Genomic DNA, 17,360 nt, shown 5'->3' with positions numbered 1-17,360 from the left:
TCAAACGTGGATGGATTTGCACGGACAGACAAGCATCACTGGTCAAAGCGTGTACTTTTTATATCCAGAATAATGATCAACATACTGTACATAGCTAAAGTATGAAATTGTCTTTAATGTTGTAAGCATCTTAACCTTTATTAATGTAATGTTTATTACAGGGAGTTTATTTCCACAGGGAGTTTATTTCCACAGGGAGTTTATTTCCACAGGGAGTTTATTTCCACACTGAGTTTATTTCCACAGGGAGTTTATTTCCACAGGGAGTTTATTTCCACAGGGAGTTTATTTCCACAGGGAGTTTATTTCCACACTGAGTTTATTTCCACAGGGAGTTTATTTCCACAGGGAGTTTATTTCCACAGGGAGTTTATTTCCACACTGAGTTTATTTCCACACTGAGTTTATTTCCACAGGGAGTTTATTTCCACAGGGAGTTTATTTCCACAGGGAGTTTATTTCCACACTGAGTTTATTTCCACAGGGAGTTTATTTCCACAGGGAGTTTATTTCCACACTGAGTTTATTTCCACAGGGAGTTTATTTCCACAGGGAGTTTATTTCCACAGGGAGTTTATTTCCACAGGGAGTTTATTTCCACACTGAGTTTATTTCCACAGGGAGTTTATTTCCACAGGGAGTTTATTTCCACAGGGAGTTTATTTCCACAGGGAGTTTTTATTTCCACACTGAGTTTATTTCCACAGGGAGTTTATTTCCACAGGGAGTTTATTTCCACAGGGAGTTTATTTCCACAGGGAGTTTATTTCCACAGGGAGTTTATTTCCACACTGAGTTTATTTCCACAGGGAGTTTATTTCCACAGGGAGTTTATTTCCACAGGGAGTTTATTTCCACACTGAGTTTATTTCCACAGGGAGTTTATTTCCACAGGGAGTTTATTTCCACACTGAGTTTATTTCCACAGGGAGTTTATTTCCACAGGGAGTTTTCTTTCCCATTGAGAGCAAACCCTCTTTCACAAGGGAGCCCTGAATATAAACCATTTATACAGTTTACAAATGCAATATAATAAAAGCATATATGATTTACAAGCCATTCAACAATCACATTCCTCAGTAAAGAGTACCTTAATCAACCATTTGAATTGAACGAGAAGCACCAGAACATCAAGTTGCAGTTTCTTTTTCTGTTTTAAGGGAAGACAACAGGTTTGTTCTTCAGGGTCTTTAAAAGGCTCTTACCTTGTGTCGAGGGAATGAGCCAGGATGTGTAGACAGCTCACCATAATAGCTGAGTCGCTCCCTATGAAACACATTGAAATGGAAATCACTGCCAAAGACTACAGGCAGCGCTGAGTACAAATCACAGCACTGAGGCACACTGGTAAAGGAATTGACACACTGGTAAAGGAATTGACGCACTGGTAAAGGAATTGACACACTGGTAAAGGAATTGACACACTGGTAAAGGCATTGACACACTGGTAAAGGCATTGACACACTGGTAAAGGCATTGACACACTGGTAAAGGCATTGACACACTGGTAAAGGCATTGACACACTGGTAAAGGCATTGACACACTGGTAAAGGCATTGACACACTGGTAAAGGCATTGACACACTGGTAAAGGCATTGACACACTGGTGAAGGCATTGACACACTGGTGAAGGCATTGACACACTGGTAAAGGCATTGACACACTGGTAAAGGCATTGACACACTGGTAAAGGCATTGACACACTGGTAAAGGCATTGACACACTGGTAAAGGCATTGACACACTGGTGAAGGCATTGACACACTGGTGAAGGCATTGACACACTGGTGAAGGCATTGACACACTGGTAAAGGCATTGACCGAGGTCCTTACCAAAGAGGGAAATCCTGTGTCTGACAAGAGCTGCCATCTTACAGAACAGGCTGTAAAATATAGGAGAGGAAAGGCAATGAAATAACCAGATAAATATTGGAGAGGAAAGGCAATGAAATAACCAGATAAATATTGGAGAGGAAAGGCAATGAAATAACCAGATAAAGAAAGGAGACAAAAAGAAAAACAAACTGAGGAAAACAAGAAAAAAATTGTTCACAAATTTCACGTGTATTGAAGTGCCCAGTCTGAAATCAATCTATAACTACCTTCCCTAGACACCAGGCTAGGTGAGATTTCCTCCATATAGCTTACACCTATCTGAGCCTCTCAGATCAATTGGAAGTGTCTATGAATAAGTGACTCTCATTAGAAAACTGTGGCTGGGGATTCTGTGTTGAGATCAGACTGCAGTTCAGAGTTCACCAGTGTGTCCGCTACTGGTACCTTACCTGGTGATCATCTCCTTCTCCTTGTTAGAGGCGTAGCCACTGCTGCTCAAGTTCTTACTGGGCGAGGACAGGAAGTACATGCTGTGGTTCTTAAAGTACATGTCTATGAGAGGTAGCAGCACCTATTGGGCAGGTTGGGAGGAGAAGGGGTGAATCAAGGCAGAGCTTAGAGACCTTATTCCACAGAGTCTACAATTAATTTCCTGTCTATTGTTAAAAGACTGTACATACATACCTTGGCGAAGAACTTGATTTCCTGATCGTGAGGTGATTTGTCTGTCTTTCCGCTGGTGGCCATGGCCTCTGGAAAAACCAAGGTTCAAAGACGTATACAATTTAAACTACACTTAACTAAATTCTCAATTCCATATTTCAAAGCACATTCATCAAATGTCTGAGTGGACTCACCTAGGTGGGCGATGAACTCCTGAGCCGAGTCCACATTCTTCAGCAATCTCTTGAGGAACGTGTAAGCAAACCTCTTCTCCATGGACGATGAGTCTTGCTCCACATCCTTCAGGCCTCTGCAGAACATCAATAAGATAAGACACAATAGAACTTAATTGATCTGACTAAAACAGTAGTCATTACTGTGTTAGTCAGCTGATTACTGTGTTAGTCAGATGATTACTCTGTTAGTCAGCTGATTACTGTGTTAGTCAGCTGATTACTGTGTTAGTCAGCTGATTACTGTGTTAGTCAGCTGATTACTCTGTTAGTCAGCTGATTACTCTGTTAGTCAGCTGATTACTCTGTTAGTCAGCTGATTACTCTGTTAGTCAGCTGATTACTCTGTTAGTCAGCTGATTACTGTGTTAGTCAGCTGATTACTGTGTTAGTCAGCTGATTACTCTGTTAGTCAGCTGATTACTCTGTTAGTCAGCTGATTACTCTGTTAGTCAGCTGATTACTCTGTTAGTCAGCTGATTACTCTGTTAGTCAGCTGATTACTGTGTTAGTCAGCTGATTACTCTGTTAGTCAGCTGATTACTGTGTTAGTCAGCTGATTACTGTGTTAGTCAGCTGATTACTCTGTTAGTCAGCTGATTACTCTGTTAGTCAGCTGATTACTCTGTTAGTCAGCTGATTACTGTGTCAGTCAGCTGATTACTGTGTTAGTCAGCTGATTACTGTGTTAGTCAGCTGATTACTCTGTTAGTCAGCTGATTACTCTGTTAGTCAGCTGATTACTGTTTTAGTCAGCTGATTACTGTGTTAGTCAGCTGATTACTGTGTTAGTCAGCTGATTACTGTGTTAGTCAGCTGATTACTGTGTTAGTCAGCTGATTACTGTTTCAGTCAGCTGATTACTGTGTTAGTCAGCTGATTACTGTGTTAGTCAGCTGATTACTGTGTTAGTCAGCTGATTACTGTTTTAGTCAGCTGATTACTGTGTTAGTCAGCTGATTACTGTGTTAGTCAGCTGATTACTGTGTTAGTCAGCTGATTACTGTGTTAGTCAGCTGATTACTGTTTTAGTCAGCTGATTACTGTGTTAGTCAGCTGATTACTGTGTTAGTCAGCTGATTACTGTTTCAGTCAGCTGATTACTGTGTTAGTCAGCTGATTACTGTGTTAGTCAGCTGATTACTGTGTTAGTCAGCTGATTACTGTGTTAGTCAGCTGATTACTGTGTTAGTCAGCTGATTACTGTGTTAGTCAGCTGATTACTGTGTTAGTCAGCTGATTACTGTGTTAGTCAGCTGGTTACTGTGTTAGTCAGCTGATTACTGTAATACAGTTAACAGGTGATTTTGATCTGAATCTTCAGGCACAAACAGGAGAAACATTTCCAAAGCATTTTCTTCTCAATGGACTTGAAGTCCAGGTGGCATCACTTCCATTTCAAAACATTCAGTTGCCCACTGAACAAGACAGAATGTAAGAAACAGTGAAGCACTGATTGATTAACTGATTGGTTTCATGTCCTCTGTGGTAACAGACAGATGCAGTATACGGTGAGATAGTTAGGGGGAGAGTCTGACCTGGTGATAGTGTATCCATTGATCTGAAGAAATTTAAAGAGATCTTGAACCTTCTCTCTGTCTCTGTATTTCTCCTTGGCTGTCAGAGTGTCATAGGGCACCAGCAATGGGTGGCTCCCTCCTCCTGAGACAGACAGAAAACACATCCAACAGTGACGACACTTTCACAAACATACAGTATATACAGTGGGGCGAACAAGTATTTGATTCACTGCCAATTTTGCAGGTTTTCCTACTTATAAAGCATGTAGAGGTCTGTAATGTTTATCATAGGTACACTTCAACTGTGAGAGACGGAATCGAAAACAAAAATCCAGAAAATCACATTGTATGATTTTTAAGTAATTAATTTGCATTGTACACAGCGTCGTACGAGATCTTCAGGTTCTTGGCCATTTCTCGCATGGAATAACCTTAATTTCTCAGAACAAGAATAGACTAATGAGTTCCAGAAGAAAGTTATTTGTTATTTTTGAGCCTGTAATTGAACCCACAAACGCTGATGCTCCTGATACTCAACTAGTCCAAAGAAGGCCAGTTTTATTGCTTCTTTAATCAGGACAACAGTTTTCAGCTGTGCGAACATAATTGCAAAAGGGTTTTCTAATGATCAATTAGCCTTTAAAATGATAAACTTGGATTAGCTAACACAACATGCCATTGGAACACAGGAGTGATAGCTGCTGTTAATGGGCCTCTGTACACCTATGTAAATATGTAGCTGTTTCCAGCTACAATAGTCAGTTACAACATTAACAATGTCTAAACTGTATTTCTGATCAATTCGATCTTATTTTAAAAGACAAAAAATTAGCTTTCCTTTCAAAAACAAGGGTATTTCAAAGTGACCCCAAACTTTTGAATGGTAGTGTATATATATATATACCTGTATATACACACACCTACAGTGGGGCAAAAAAAGTACTTAGTCAGCCACCAATTGTGCAAGTTCTCCCTTTTAAAAAGATGAGAGAGGCCTGTAATTGTCATCATAGGTACACTTCAACTATGACAGACAAAATGAGAAGAAAATAAATCCAGAAAATCACTTTGTAGGATTTTTAATGAATTTATTTGCAAATTATGGTGGAAAATAAGTATTTGGTCAATAACAAAAGTTTCTCAATACTTTGTTATATACCCTTTGTTGCCAATGACAGAGGTCAAACGTTTTCTGTAAGTCTTCACAAGGTTTTCACACACTGTTGCTGGTATTTTGGCCCATTCCTCCATGCAGATCTCCTCTAGAGCAGTGATGTTTTGGGGCTGTTGCTGGGCAACACGGACTTTCAACTCCCTCCAAAGATTTTCTATGGGGTTGAGATCTGAAGAATGGCTAGGCCACTCCAGGACATTGAAATGCTTCTTACGAAGCCACTCCTTCGTTGCCCGGGCGGTGTGTTTGGGATCATTGTCATGCTGAAAGACCCAGCCGCGTTTCATCTTCAATGCCCTTGCTAATGGAAGGAGGTTTTCACTCAAAATCTCACGATACATGGCCCCATTCATTCTTTCCTTTACACGGATCAGTCGTCCTGGTCCCTTTGCAGAAAAACAGCCCCAAAACATGATGTTTCCACCCCCATGCTTCACAGTAGGTATGGTGTTCTTTGGATGCAACTCAGCATTCTTTGTCCTCCAAACACAATGTGTTGAGTTTTTACCAAAAAGTTCTATTTTGGTTTCATCTGACCATATGACATTCTCCCAATCTTCTTCTGGATCATCCAAATGCTCTCTAGCAAACTTCAGATGGGCCTGGACATGTACTGGCTTAAACAGGGGGACACGTCTGGCACTGCAGGATTTGAGTCCCTGGCGGCGTAGTGTGTTACTGATGGTAGGCTTTGTTACTTTGGTCCCAGCTCTCTGCAGGTCATTCACTAGGTCCCCCCGTGTGGTTCTGGGATTTTTGCTCACCGTTCTTGTGATCATTTTGACCCCACGGGGTGAGATCTTGCATGGAGCCCCAGATCGAGGGAGATTATCAGTGGTCTTGTATGTCTTTCATTTCCTAATAATTGCTCCCACAGTTGAATTCTTCAAACAAGCTGATTTTGTTTATTTTTTATTTTTTATTTCACCTTTATTTAACCAGGTAGGCTAGTTGAGAACAAGTTCTCATTTGCAACTGCGACCTGGCCAAGATAAAGCATAGCAGTGTGAGCAGACAACAAAGAGTTACACATGGAGTAAACAATTAACAAGTCAATAACACAGTAGAAAACAAAGGGAAAATATACAATGTGTGCAATACAGTACAATGCAGTAGAAAATCTACAATGTGTGCAAAAGGCATGAGGAGGTAGGCAAATAATTACAATTTTGCAGATTAACACTGGAGTGATGAATGATCAGATGGTCATGTACAGGTAGAGATATTGGTGTGCAAAAGAGCAGAAAAGTAAATAAATAAAAACAGTATGGGGATGAGGTAGGTGAAAAAGGGTGGGCTATTTACCAATAGACTATGTACAGCTGCAGCGATCGGTTAGCTGCTCAGATAGCTGATGTTTGAAGTTGGTGAGGGAGATAAAAGTCTCCAACTTCAGCGATTTTTGCAATTCGTTCCAGTCACAGGCAGCAGAGTACTGGAACGAAAGGCGGCCAAATGAGGTGTTGGCTTTAGGGATGATCAGTGAGATACACCTGCTGGAGCGCGTGCTACGGATCGGTGTTGCCATCGTGACCAGTGAGCTGAGATAAGGCGGAGCTTTACCTAGCATGGACTTGTAGATGACCTGGAGCCAGTGGGTCTGGCGACGAATATGTAGCGAGGGCCAGCCGACTAGAACATACAAGTCGCAGTGGTGGGTGGTATAAGGTGCTTTAGTGACAAAACGGATGGCACTGTGATAGACTGCATCCAGTTTGCTGAGTAGAGTGTTGGAAGCCATTTTGTAGATGACATCGCCGAAGTCGAGGATCGGTAGGATAGTCAGTTTTACTAGGGTAAGCTTGGCGGCGTGAGTGAAGGAGGCTTTGTTGCGGAATAGAAAGCCGACTCTTGATTTGATTTTCGATTGGAGATGTTTGATATGAGTCTGGAAGGAGAGTTTGCAGTCTAGCCAGACACCTAGGTACTTATAGACGACCTTTGACAGCTCTTTGGTCTTGGCCATAGTGGAGTTTGGAGTGTGACTGTTTGAGGTTGTGGACAGGTGTCTTTTATACTGATAACAAGTTCAAACAGGTGCCATTAATACAGGTAACGAGTGGAGGACAGAGGAGCCTCTTAAAGACGAAGTTACAGGTCTATGAGAGACAGAAATCTTGCTTGTTTGTAGGTGACCAAATACTTATTTTCCACTATAATTTGCAAATAAATTCATTAAAAATCCTACAATGTGATTTTCTGGATTTTTTTTTCTCATTTTGTCCGTCATAGTTGAAGTGTACCTATGATGAAAATTACAGGCCTCTCTCATCTTTTTAAGTGGGAGAACTTGCACAATTGGTGGCTGACTAAATACTTTTTTGCTCCACTGTATATGTATGCCTACATCTTACATAAACAGTAACATACACTTCAAACACATACATTTAGCATGCATTATTCCTGGGTGATTACAAGGGACGACGGGCCTTGTGGCTGACTACACACCTTTACTACTCAGCTCAGCCTTCTTCTTCTTGGCCCAGATGTTGTGGTAGTTCTCTGCTACTACCTCCACCATCCCCTACAAGGGGGAACACACACACACGGACATGAAAACAGTCCGTGTTTTGGATGTGTCATGATGAAGCTACTACAGGTAGGGTTTCCTAAACTCAGTCCAAAGCTTGACGAGTTGTTATTTGAATCTGCTGTGCACGTGCACCCGGAGAAAGGAGGGACCGAGGTGGGGAAACCCCAGAACTACATCAGACCTGAGATCCAATACTATTTGAAATCTTCCAAATACTTCTGAGTGTTTGCTTTAGCCTTTCCTGGATTGGCAGGTGGGCGGGGTTAGTACTTTTGGGATTTTTCCTATTTTTTTTCTCATCGGAAAAGGGTATCCTCAAACAAACAACAAATTCCAATAGCATGTGAACCCAGGCCTGGTGTAGAGTGCAGAGCACTACAACATGGCCCACAGCACACGGTACCTGCTTAGTAGCATGTCATCAGATGTTACATTACATGGTATCACGACTTAATAGAGGGTAAAACATTCTGGCGAACATTGTTCCATGACAACATAAAAACATAGCAAATGTTCCATGACAACAACCTGCAACTCTCTGGATAGAGTAATATTGTTCAGATCCAGTGGTGGTTCAGGGATGAATTCGTTATCGTTGTCCTGTCAACATTAAAAGATAATACAATGAATCATTAAATAAAAAATCGGTGATATTGATGTGGGAAATGTTAGCCATTCAACGTACAGTATATATACACAACCACACTACCTGAGTGGACTCTGAGATCTTGCTTTGTTTCCTGATTAACATGGCCTCTCCCTCCTTGGTCCTCTCCATGTTCCAGCCCAAAGCTAACATACTCCTTAGAGACTCCTTCACTGGCCAGCGGTACGTCTCCCTCTCCTACAAACACAGACACAGCCACACAATGTACAGTAAATGACCCTTTCAATCAGTCTCTCGTGACAGATTGTTAGCTAGCTACAGTAACTACTGCGGAGAAAATGTGTTTCTGGATTCTGAGTTTCGCGTTATAGTATCAACAGTACCAGATTAGGGTTATAATGTCAACAGTACCTTCACACTGAGTGACAGATTAGGGTTATAATGTCAACAGTACCTTCACACTGAGTGACAGAAACAGTACCTTCTCACTCAGTGACTTGTAAGGCTTCAGCAGAGGGTGAGTTTTGGCATCATCATCTACGCACTCTCCCATTTTCCATCCCGCTGTCACCTGTAGATCAAAAGTTAAAACATAGGAGTTAGGCCATGTTAGTCTAGGAGTTAGGCCATGTTAGTCTAGGAGTTAGGCCATGTTAGTCTAGGAGTTAGGCCATGTTAGTCTAGGAGTTAGGCCATGTTAGTCTAGGAGTTAGGCCATGTTAGTCCAGGAGTTAGGCCATGTTAGTCTAGGAGTTAGGCCATGTTAGTCCAGGAGTTAGGCCATGTTAGTCTAGGCATTAGGCCATGTTAGTCTAGGAGTTAGTTCATGTTAGTCCAGGAGTTAGGCCATGTTAGTCCAGGAGTTAGGCCATGTTAGTCTAGGAGTTAGGCCATGTTAGTCTAGGAGTTAGGCCATGTTAGTCTAGGAGTTAGGCCATGTTAGTCTAGGAGTCAGGCCATGTTAGTTTAGGAGTTAGGCCGTGTTAGTCTAGGAGTTAGGCCATGTTAGTCTAGGCATTAGGCCATGTTAGTCCAGGAGTTAGGCCATGTTAGTCTAGGCATTAGGCCATGTTAGTCCAGGAGTTAGGCCATGTTAGTCTAGGCATTAGGCCGTGTTAGTCTAGGAGTTAGGCCATGTTAGTCTAGGAGTTAGTTCATGTTAGTCTAGCAGTCAGGCCATGTTAGTCCAGGAGTTAGGCCATGTTAGTCTAGGAGTTAGGCCATGTTAGTCTAGGAGTTAGGCCATGTTAGTCTAGGAGTTAGGCCATGTTAGTCTAGGAGTTAGGCCATGTTAGTCTAGGAGTTAGGCCATGTTAGTCTCGGAGTTAGGCCATGTTAGTCTAGGAGTTAGGCCGTGTTAGTCTAGGCATTAGGCCGTGTTAGTCTAGGCATTAGGCCATGTTAGTCTAGGAGTCAGGCCATGTTAGTCTAGGAGTTAGGCCATGTTAGTCTCGGAGTTAGGCAATGTTAGTCTAGGCATTAGGCCATGTTAGTCTAGGAGTTAGGCCATGTTAGTCTAGGAGTTAGGCCGTGTTAGTCTAGGAGTTAGGCCGTGTTAGTCTAGGCGTTAGGCCGTGTTAGTCTAGGAGTTAGGCCATGTTAGTCCAGGAGTTAGGCCATGTTAGTCCAGGAGTTAGGCCATGTTAGTCCAGGAGTTAGGCCATGTTAGTCTAGGAGTTAGGCCATGTTAGTCTAGGAGTTAGGCCATGTTTGTCTAGGAGTTAGGCCATGTTAGTCCAGGAGTTAGGCCATGTTAGTCTAGGCATTAGGCCGTGTTAGTCTAGGCATTAGGCCATGTTAGTCTAGGAGTCAGGCCATGTTCGTCTAGGAGTTAGGCCATGTTCGTCTAGGAGTTAGGCCATGTTCGTCTAGGAGTTAGGCCATGTTCGTCTAGGAGTTAGGCCATGTTAGTCTAGGAGTTAGGCAATGTTAGTTTAGGACTTAGTTCATGTTAGTCTAGGAGTCAGGCCATGTTAGTCTAGGAGTTAGGCCATGTTAGTCTAGGAGTTAGGCAATGTTAGTCTAGGCATTAGGCCATGTTAGTCTAGGAGTTAGGCCATGTTAGTCCAGGAGTTAGGCCATTTTAGTCTAGGAGTTAGGCCATGTTAGTCTAGGAGTTAGGCCATGTTAGTCCAGGAGTTAGGCCATGTTAGTCTAGGAGTTAGGCCATGTTAGTCCAGGAGTTAGGCCATGTTAGTGTAGGCATTAGGCCATGTTAGTCTAGGAGTTAGGCCATGTTAGTCTAGGAGTTAGGCCATGTTAGTCTAGGAGATAGGCCATGTTAGTCTAGGAGTTAGGCCATGTTAGTCCAGGAGTTAGGCCATGTTAGTCTAGGCATTAGGCCGTGTTAGTCTAGGCATTAGGCCATGTTAGTCTAGGAGTCAGGCCATGTTCGTCTAGGAGTTAGGCCATGTTCGTCTAGGAGTTAGGCCATGTTCGTCTAGGAGTTAGGCCATGTTCGTCTAGGAGTTAGGCAATGTTAGTCTAGGCATTAGGCCATGTTAGTCTAGGAGTTAGGCCATATTAGTCCAGGAGTTAGGCCATGTTAGTCCAGGGGTTAGGCCATGTTAGTCTAGGAGTTATTCCATGTTAGTCCAGGAGTTAGGCCATGTTAGTCTAGGAGTTAGGCCATGTTAGTCTAGGAGTTAGGCCATGTTAGTCTAGGCGTTAGGCCATGTTAGTCTAGGAGTTAGGCCATGTTAGTCTAGGAGTTAGGCCATGTTAGTCTAGGAGTTAGGCCATGTTAGTCTAGGAGTCAGGCCATGTTAGTCTAGGAGTTAGGCCGTGTTAGTCTAGGAGTTAGGCCGTGTTAGTCTAGGCATTAGGCCATGTTAGTCTAGGAGTCAGGCCATGTTAGTCTAGGAGTTAGGCCATGTTAGTCTCGGAGTTAGGCAATGTTAGTCTAGGCATTAGGCCATGTTAGTCTAGGAGTTAGGCCATGTTAGTCTAGGAGTTAGGCCGTGTTAGTCTAGGAGTTAGGCCGTGTTAGTCTAGGCATTAGGCCGTGTTAGTCTAGGAGTTAGGCCATGTTAGTCCAGGAGTTAGGCCATGTTAGTCCAGGAGTTAGGCCATGTTAGTCCAGGAGTTAGGCCATGTTAGTCTAGGAGTTAGGCCATGTTAGTCTAGGAGTTAGGCCATGTTTGTCTAGGAGTTAGGCCATGTTAGTCCAGGAGTTAGGCCATGTTAGTCTAGGCATTAGGCCGTGTTAGTCTAGGCATTAGGCCATGTTAGTCTAGGAGTCAGGCCATGTTCGTCTAGGAGTTAGGCCATGTTCGTCTAGGAGTTAGGCCATGTTCGTCTAGGAGTTAGGCCATGTTCGTCTAGGAGTTAGGCCATGTTAGTCTAGGAGTTAGGCAATGTTAGTTTAGGACTTAGTTCATGTTAGTCTAGGAGTCAGGCCATGTTAGTCTAGGAGTTAGGCCATGTTAGTCTAGGAGTTAGGCAATGTTAGTCTAGGCATTAGGCCATGTTAGTCTAGGAGTTAGGCCATGTTAGTCTAGGAGTTAGGCCATGTTAGTCCAGGAGTTAGGCCATGTTAGTCCAGGAGTTAGGCCATGTTAGTCTAGGAGTTAGGCCATGTTAGTCTAGGAGTTAGGCCATGTTAGTCCAGGAGTTAGGCCATGTTAGTCCAGGAGTTAGGCCATGTTAGTGTAGGCATTAGGCCATGTTAGTCTAGGAGTTAGGCCATGTTAGTCTAGGAGTTAGGCCATGTTAGTCTAGGAGTTAGGCCATGTTAGTCTAGGAGTTAGGCCATGTTAGTCCAGGAGTTAGGCCATGTTAGTCCAGGAGTTAGGCCATGTTAGTCTAGGCATTAGGCCGTGTTAGTCTAGGCATTAGGCCATGTTAGTCTAGGAGTCAGGCCATGTTCGTCTAGGAGTTAGGCCATGTTCGTCTAGGAGTTAGGCCATGTTCGTCTAGGAGTTAGGCCATGTTCGTCTAGGAGTTAGGCAATGTTAGTCTAGGCATTAGGCCATGTTAGTCTAGGAGTTAGGCCATATTAGTCCAGGAGTTAGGCCATGTTAGTCCAGGGGTTAGGCCATGTTAGTCTAGGAGTTATTCCATGTTAGTCCAGGAGTTAGGCCATGTTAGTCGGTTAGGCCTGTTAGTCTAGGAGTTAGGCCATGTTAGTCTAGGCGTTAGGCCATGTTAGTCTAGGAGTTAGGCCATGTTAGTCTAGGAGTTAGGCCATGTTAGTCTAGGAGTTAGGCCATGTTAGTCTAGGAGTTAGGCCATGTTAGTCCAGGAGTTAGGCCATGTTAGTCTAGGAGTCAGGCCATGTTAGTCTAGGAGTTAGGCCATGTTAGTCTAGGAGTTAGGCCATGTTAGTCTAGGCATTAGGCCATGTTAGTCTAGGAGTCAGGCCATGTTAGTCTAGGAGTTAGGCCATGTTAGTCTAGGAGTTAGGCCATGTTAGTCTAGAAGTTAGGCCATGTTAGTCTAGAAGTTAGGCCATGTAGAGACCCTCTTACACAGGAAAGACAGCATTTGAACCTAGTTGTTGAGGTTACAGTACCTTCTCTGAGGACCATTTGATGTGGGAATGCTCTGCAAACTTGTTGGCGATGTAGTCCAGTTTCTCTGGAAGGGAGATACTAGAAAGAAGGAGAAGATAGACACCAATGTTAGTCCTTCATTTTAATACAACCTAGACATTTAGTGCAGTAGGGCTAGTCTCCCTCTGCTCCCATCTTTTAGTACATGGTGCTGTCATGAGGCTGTGTGTTCTGTGGATCCTGACCTTGGTGTGATAATTAGGGTAATTCACCTGGGAAGGGGTTCAATAAGAGCTATTCAATGTCAAAACCCTCTCTCTCACTTGGCAGTGTTAATGGGTTTGGGGTCGAAGTTGCCGTGTGTGTCCACAGACGCCTGCTTCTCCAGGATGACACCGGGGCTGGCATCCATATAGTCAGGCGGTAATGCCCCAGAAATGGCACTCAGACAGGCCATGGCAGTCTTGAACAGGTCAGAGTCAAACCTCTGCATGGGGAAGACAGAGAAATGGCAATCAGACAGGCCATGGCAGTCTTGAACAGGTCAGAGTCAAACCTCTGTATGGGGAAGACAGAGGGGAGACAACAGAGACAGGGGGAGACAGTGGGTGAGGTAACAAACAGAGACAGTGGGTGAGGTAACTAACAGAGACAGGGGGAGACAGTGGGTGAGGTAACTAACAGAGACAGGGGGGAGACAGTAGGTGAGGTAACAAACAGAGACAGGGGGGAGACAGTAGGTGAGGTAACAAACAGAGACAGGGGGGAGACAGTGGGTGAGGTAACAAACAGAGACAGGGGGGAGACAGTGGGTGAGGTAACAAACAGAGACAGGGGGAGACAGTGGGTGAGGTAACTAACAGAGACAGGGGGGAGACAGTAGGTGAGGTAACAAACAGAGACAGGGGGAGACAGTAGGTGAGGTAACTAACAGAGACAGGGGGAGACAGTGGGTGAGGTAACAAACAGAGACAGGGGGAGACAGTGGGTGAGGTAACTAACAGAGACAGTGGGTGAGGTAACAAACAGAGACAGGGGGAGACAGTAGGTGAGGTAACTAACAGAGACAGGGGGGAGACAGTGGGTGAGGTAACTAACAGAGACAGGGGGAGACAGTGGGTGAGGTAACTAACAGAGACAGGGGGGAGACAGTGGGTGAGGTAACTAACAGAGACAGTGAGTGAAGTAACAAACAGAGACAGGGGGAGACAGTAGGTGAGGTAACTAACAGAGACAGGGGGGAGACAGTGGGTGAGGTAACTAACAGAGACAGGGGGAGACAGTGGGTGAGGTAACTAACAGAGACAGGGGGGAGACAGTGGGTGAGGTAACTAACAGAGACAGGGGGAGACAGTGGGTGAGGTAACTAACAGAGACAGGGTGGAGACAGTGGGTGAGGTAACTAACAGAGACAGGGGGAGACAGTGGGTGAGGTAACTAACAGAGACAGTGGGTGAGGTAACTAACAGAGACAGTGGGTGAGGTAACTAACAGAGACAGGGGGAGACAGTGGGTGAGGTAACTAACAGAGACAGGTGGGAGACAGTGGGTGAGGTAACAAACAGAGACAGGGGGAGACAGTGGGTGAGGTAACAAACAGAGACAGGGGGAGACAGTGGGTGAGGTAACTAACAGAGACAGGGGGAGACAGAGTGGAGACAAACAGAGACAGGGGGAGACAGAGTGGAGACAAACAGAGGGTTGAGGTAACAAACAGTCATTAGAAAGTCCTTCAGACTGTCTGTCACTTTCTCCCTTTCTTTTCTCTCTGTCTGAAAAAATATTTCTCAGTTCGAGGTGTGTAATCGCTGTTCTGATGTCCAGAAGCTCTTTTCGGTCATACGAGACGGTAGCAGCAACTTTATGTACAAAATAAGTTATGAACAATGTGAAAAACACACAAAATAGCACAGTTAGTTAGGAGCCCGTAAAACAGCAGCCATCCCCTCCGGCGCCATAATATCTCCTGCTCTCTTAGACATGGGTAGTTGGGTCAAAAGAGGACATGTCTGCTCCTGCAGGGAGAGAGGGGAGCATAACAAGGAAGAGAGAGAGAGAAAAATAGAGAGAGAGAGAAAGAAAGAAAGACAACAGACAGACAGACAGACAGACAGACAGACAGACAGACAGACAGACAGACAGACAGACAGACAGACAGACAGACAGACAGACAGACAGACAGACAGACAGACAGACAGACAGACAGACAGACAGACAGACAGACAGACAGACAGACAGACAGACAGACAGACAGACAGACAGACAGACAGACAGACAGACAGACAGACAGACAGACAGACAGACAGACAGACAGACAGACAGACAGACAGACAGACAGACAGACAGACAGACAGACAGACAGACAGACAGACAGACAGACAGACAGACAGACAGACAGACAGACAGACAGACAGACAGACAGACAGACAGACAGACAGACAGAAAGAGAGAGACAGACAGAGAGACAGAGAGAGAGAGACAGAGAGAGAGAGGAGAAACACTCTGCAGAGCCAGAGAGCAGTGATCTGTCACATTCTCATAAATTATTCATATTTCAGCCACACTTTAGCTCTGTTCACAGTCTATCTCTCTTCTGCTTCCTAGAGAGACACACTCAGACTCTGGTGATTAAAAAAACCTCAGTCATAATAAAAGCCTCAGTCAAACAGAACTTGAACCTTGAAACAGAACAACAGTTACTGAACCTGGAAACAGAAAAACAGTTACTGAACCTGGAAACAGAAAAACAGTTACTGAACCTGGAAACAGAACAACAGTTACTGAACCTGGAAACAGAACAACAGTTACTGAACCTGGAAACAGAAAAACAGTTACTGAACCTGGAAACAGAAAAACAGTTACTGAACCTGGAAACAGAACAACAGTTACTGAACCTGGAAACAGAACAACAGTTACTGAACCTGGAAACAGAACAACAGTTACTGAACCTGGAAACAGAACAACAGTTACTGAACCTGGAAACAGAAAAACAGTTACTGAACCTGGAAACAGAACAACAGTTACTGAACCTGGAAACAGAACAACAGTTACTGAACCTTGAAACAGAACAACAGTTACTGAACCTGGAAAGACAGGTTTCTTAAAACACACCTGGAAAGACAGGTTTCTTAAAACACACAGTGATTAAATTGAGCAGGGACCTATTTGCCAGGATCCGGGCCCTTTCGTGGCATGAAAAAAAATATTCAGCCCGTGCCTGATATTGTAAGAATTGTTTTGCGTTGGGCTCAGGATTATAACTGATGTTCTTTTAGATGTAAACCAGTCAGACATAAAGTCATGTACCGTAAGACTTTAAGCCTCCATTAGCATTATACAAAGTGCCTTCGGAAAGTATTCAGACTCCTTGACTTTTTCCACATTCTGTTATGTTATAGCTTTATTCTAAAATGGATTAAATAAATAAAAATCCTCAGCAATCTACACACAATAACCCATAGTGACATCACAATACCCCATAATGACATCACAATACCCCATAATGACATCACAATACCCCATAATGACATCACAATACCCCATAATGACATCACAATACCCCATAATGACTGAATGCAAATTAAAATTCTAAAACAGAAATACCTTATTTACATAAGTATTCAGACCCTTTGCTATGAGACTTGAAATTTAGCTCAGATGCATCCTGTTTCCATTGATCATCCTTGAGACAGTTCTACAACGTGATTGGAGTTCACCTGTAGTAAATTAAATTGATTGGACATGATTTGGAAAGGCACACACCTGTCTATATAAGGTCCCACAGTTGACAGTGCATGTCAGAGCAAAAACCAAGCCATGAGGTCGAAGGAATTGTCTGTAGACCTCTGAGACAGGATTGTGTCATGCCACAGATCTGGGGAAGGGTACCAAAACATTTCTGCAGCATTGATGGTCTCCAAGAACACAGTGGCACCCATCATTTTTAAATGGAAGAAGTTTGGAACCACCAAGACTCTTCCCAGAGCTGGCCAGACGGAAGCTACTTTTCAGGAAAAGGCACATGACAGTCCACTTGGAGTTTGCCAAAAGGCATCTAAAGAATCTCAGGCCATGAGAAACAAGATTATCTGGTCTGATGAAACCAAGATTGAACCATTGGCTTGAATGCCAAGAGTCACGTCTGGGGGAAACCTGACACCATCCCTACAGTGAAGCGGTGGTGGCTGCATCATGCTGTGGCGATGTTTGTCAGCGGCAGCGACTGGGAGACGAGGCAAAGATGAATGGAGCAAAGTACAGAGAGATCCTTGATGAAAACCTGCCCCAGAGTGCTCAGGACC

The 17,360-nt window shown here is 43.8% G+C and overlaps 1 protein-coding gene across 3 annotated transcripts in view; it reads right to left on the bottom strand.

The window, feature by feature from the left end:
- Positions 1–17,360, bottom strand: part of LOC109880797 (ryanodine receptor 3) — a 284,327-nt gene that overhangs the window by 73,792 nt on the left and 193,175 nt on the right. For all 3 annotated transcript variants that reach the window (XM_031800945.1, XM_031800946.1, XM_031800947.1), the window contains 12 exons: positions 13,383–13,546; positions 13,080–13,158; positions 9,048–9,137; positions 8,669–8,803; positions 8,488–8,559; positions 7,875–7,950; positions 4,271–4,394; positions 2,694–2,809; positions 2,521–2,588; positions 2,286–2,407; positions 1,834–1,883; positions 1,206–1,266 (listed from right to left, as the gene is read on the bottom strand). In XM_031800945.1, coding sequence (XP_031656805.1) covers positions 1,206–1,266; positions 1,834–1,883; positions 2,286–2,407; positions 2,521–2,588; positions 2,694–2,809; positions 4,271–4,394; positions 7,875–7,950; positions 8,488–8,559; positions 8,669–8,803; positions 9,048–9,137; positions 13,080–13,158; positions 13,383–13,546 — 1,157 coding nt within the window. The remainder of the gene's footprint in view (positions 1–1,205; positions 1,267–1,833; positions 1,884–2,285; positions 2,408–2,520; positions 2,589–2,693; positions 2,810–4,270; positions 4,395–7,874; positions 7,951–8,487; positions 8,560–8,668; positions 8,804–9,047; positions 9,138–13,079; positions 13,159–13,382; positions 13,547–17,360) is intronic.

This window comes from Oncorhynchus kisutch, linkage group LG21 (genome assembly GCF_002021735.2).
Source record: "Oncorhynchus kisutch isolate 150728-3 linkage group LG21, Okis_V2, whole genome shotgun sequence".
In the NCBI taxonomy this organism is placed as follows: Eukaryota; Metazoa; Chordata; class Actinopteri; order Salmoniformes; family Salmonidae; genus Oncorhynchus; species Oncorhynchus kisutch.
Note: the sequence above shows the minus strand (reverse complement) of the source record. Positions and strands in the feature narration are given on the sequence as shown.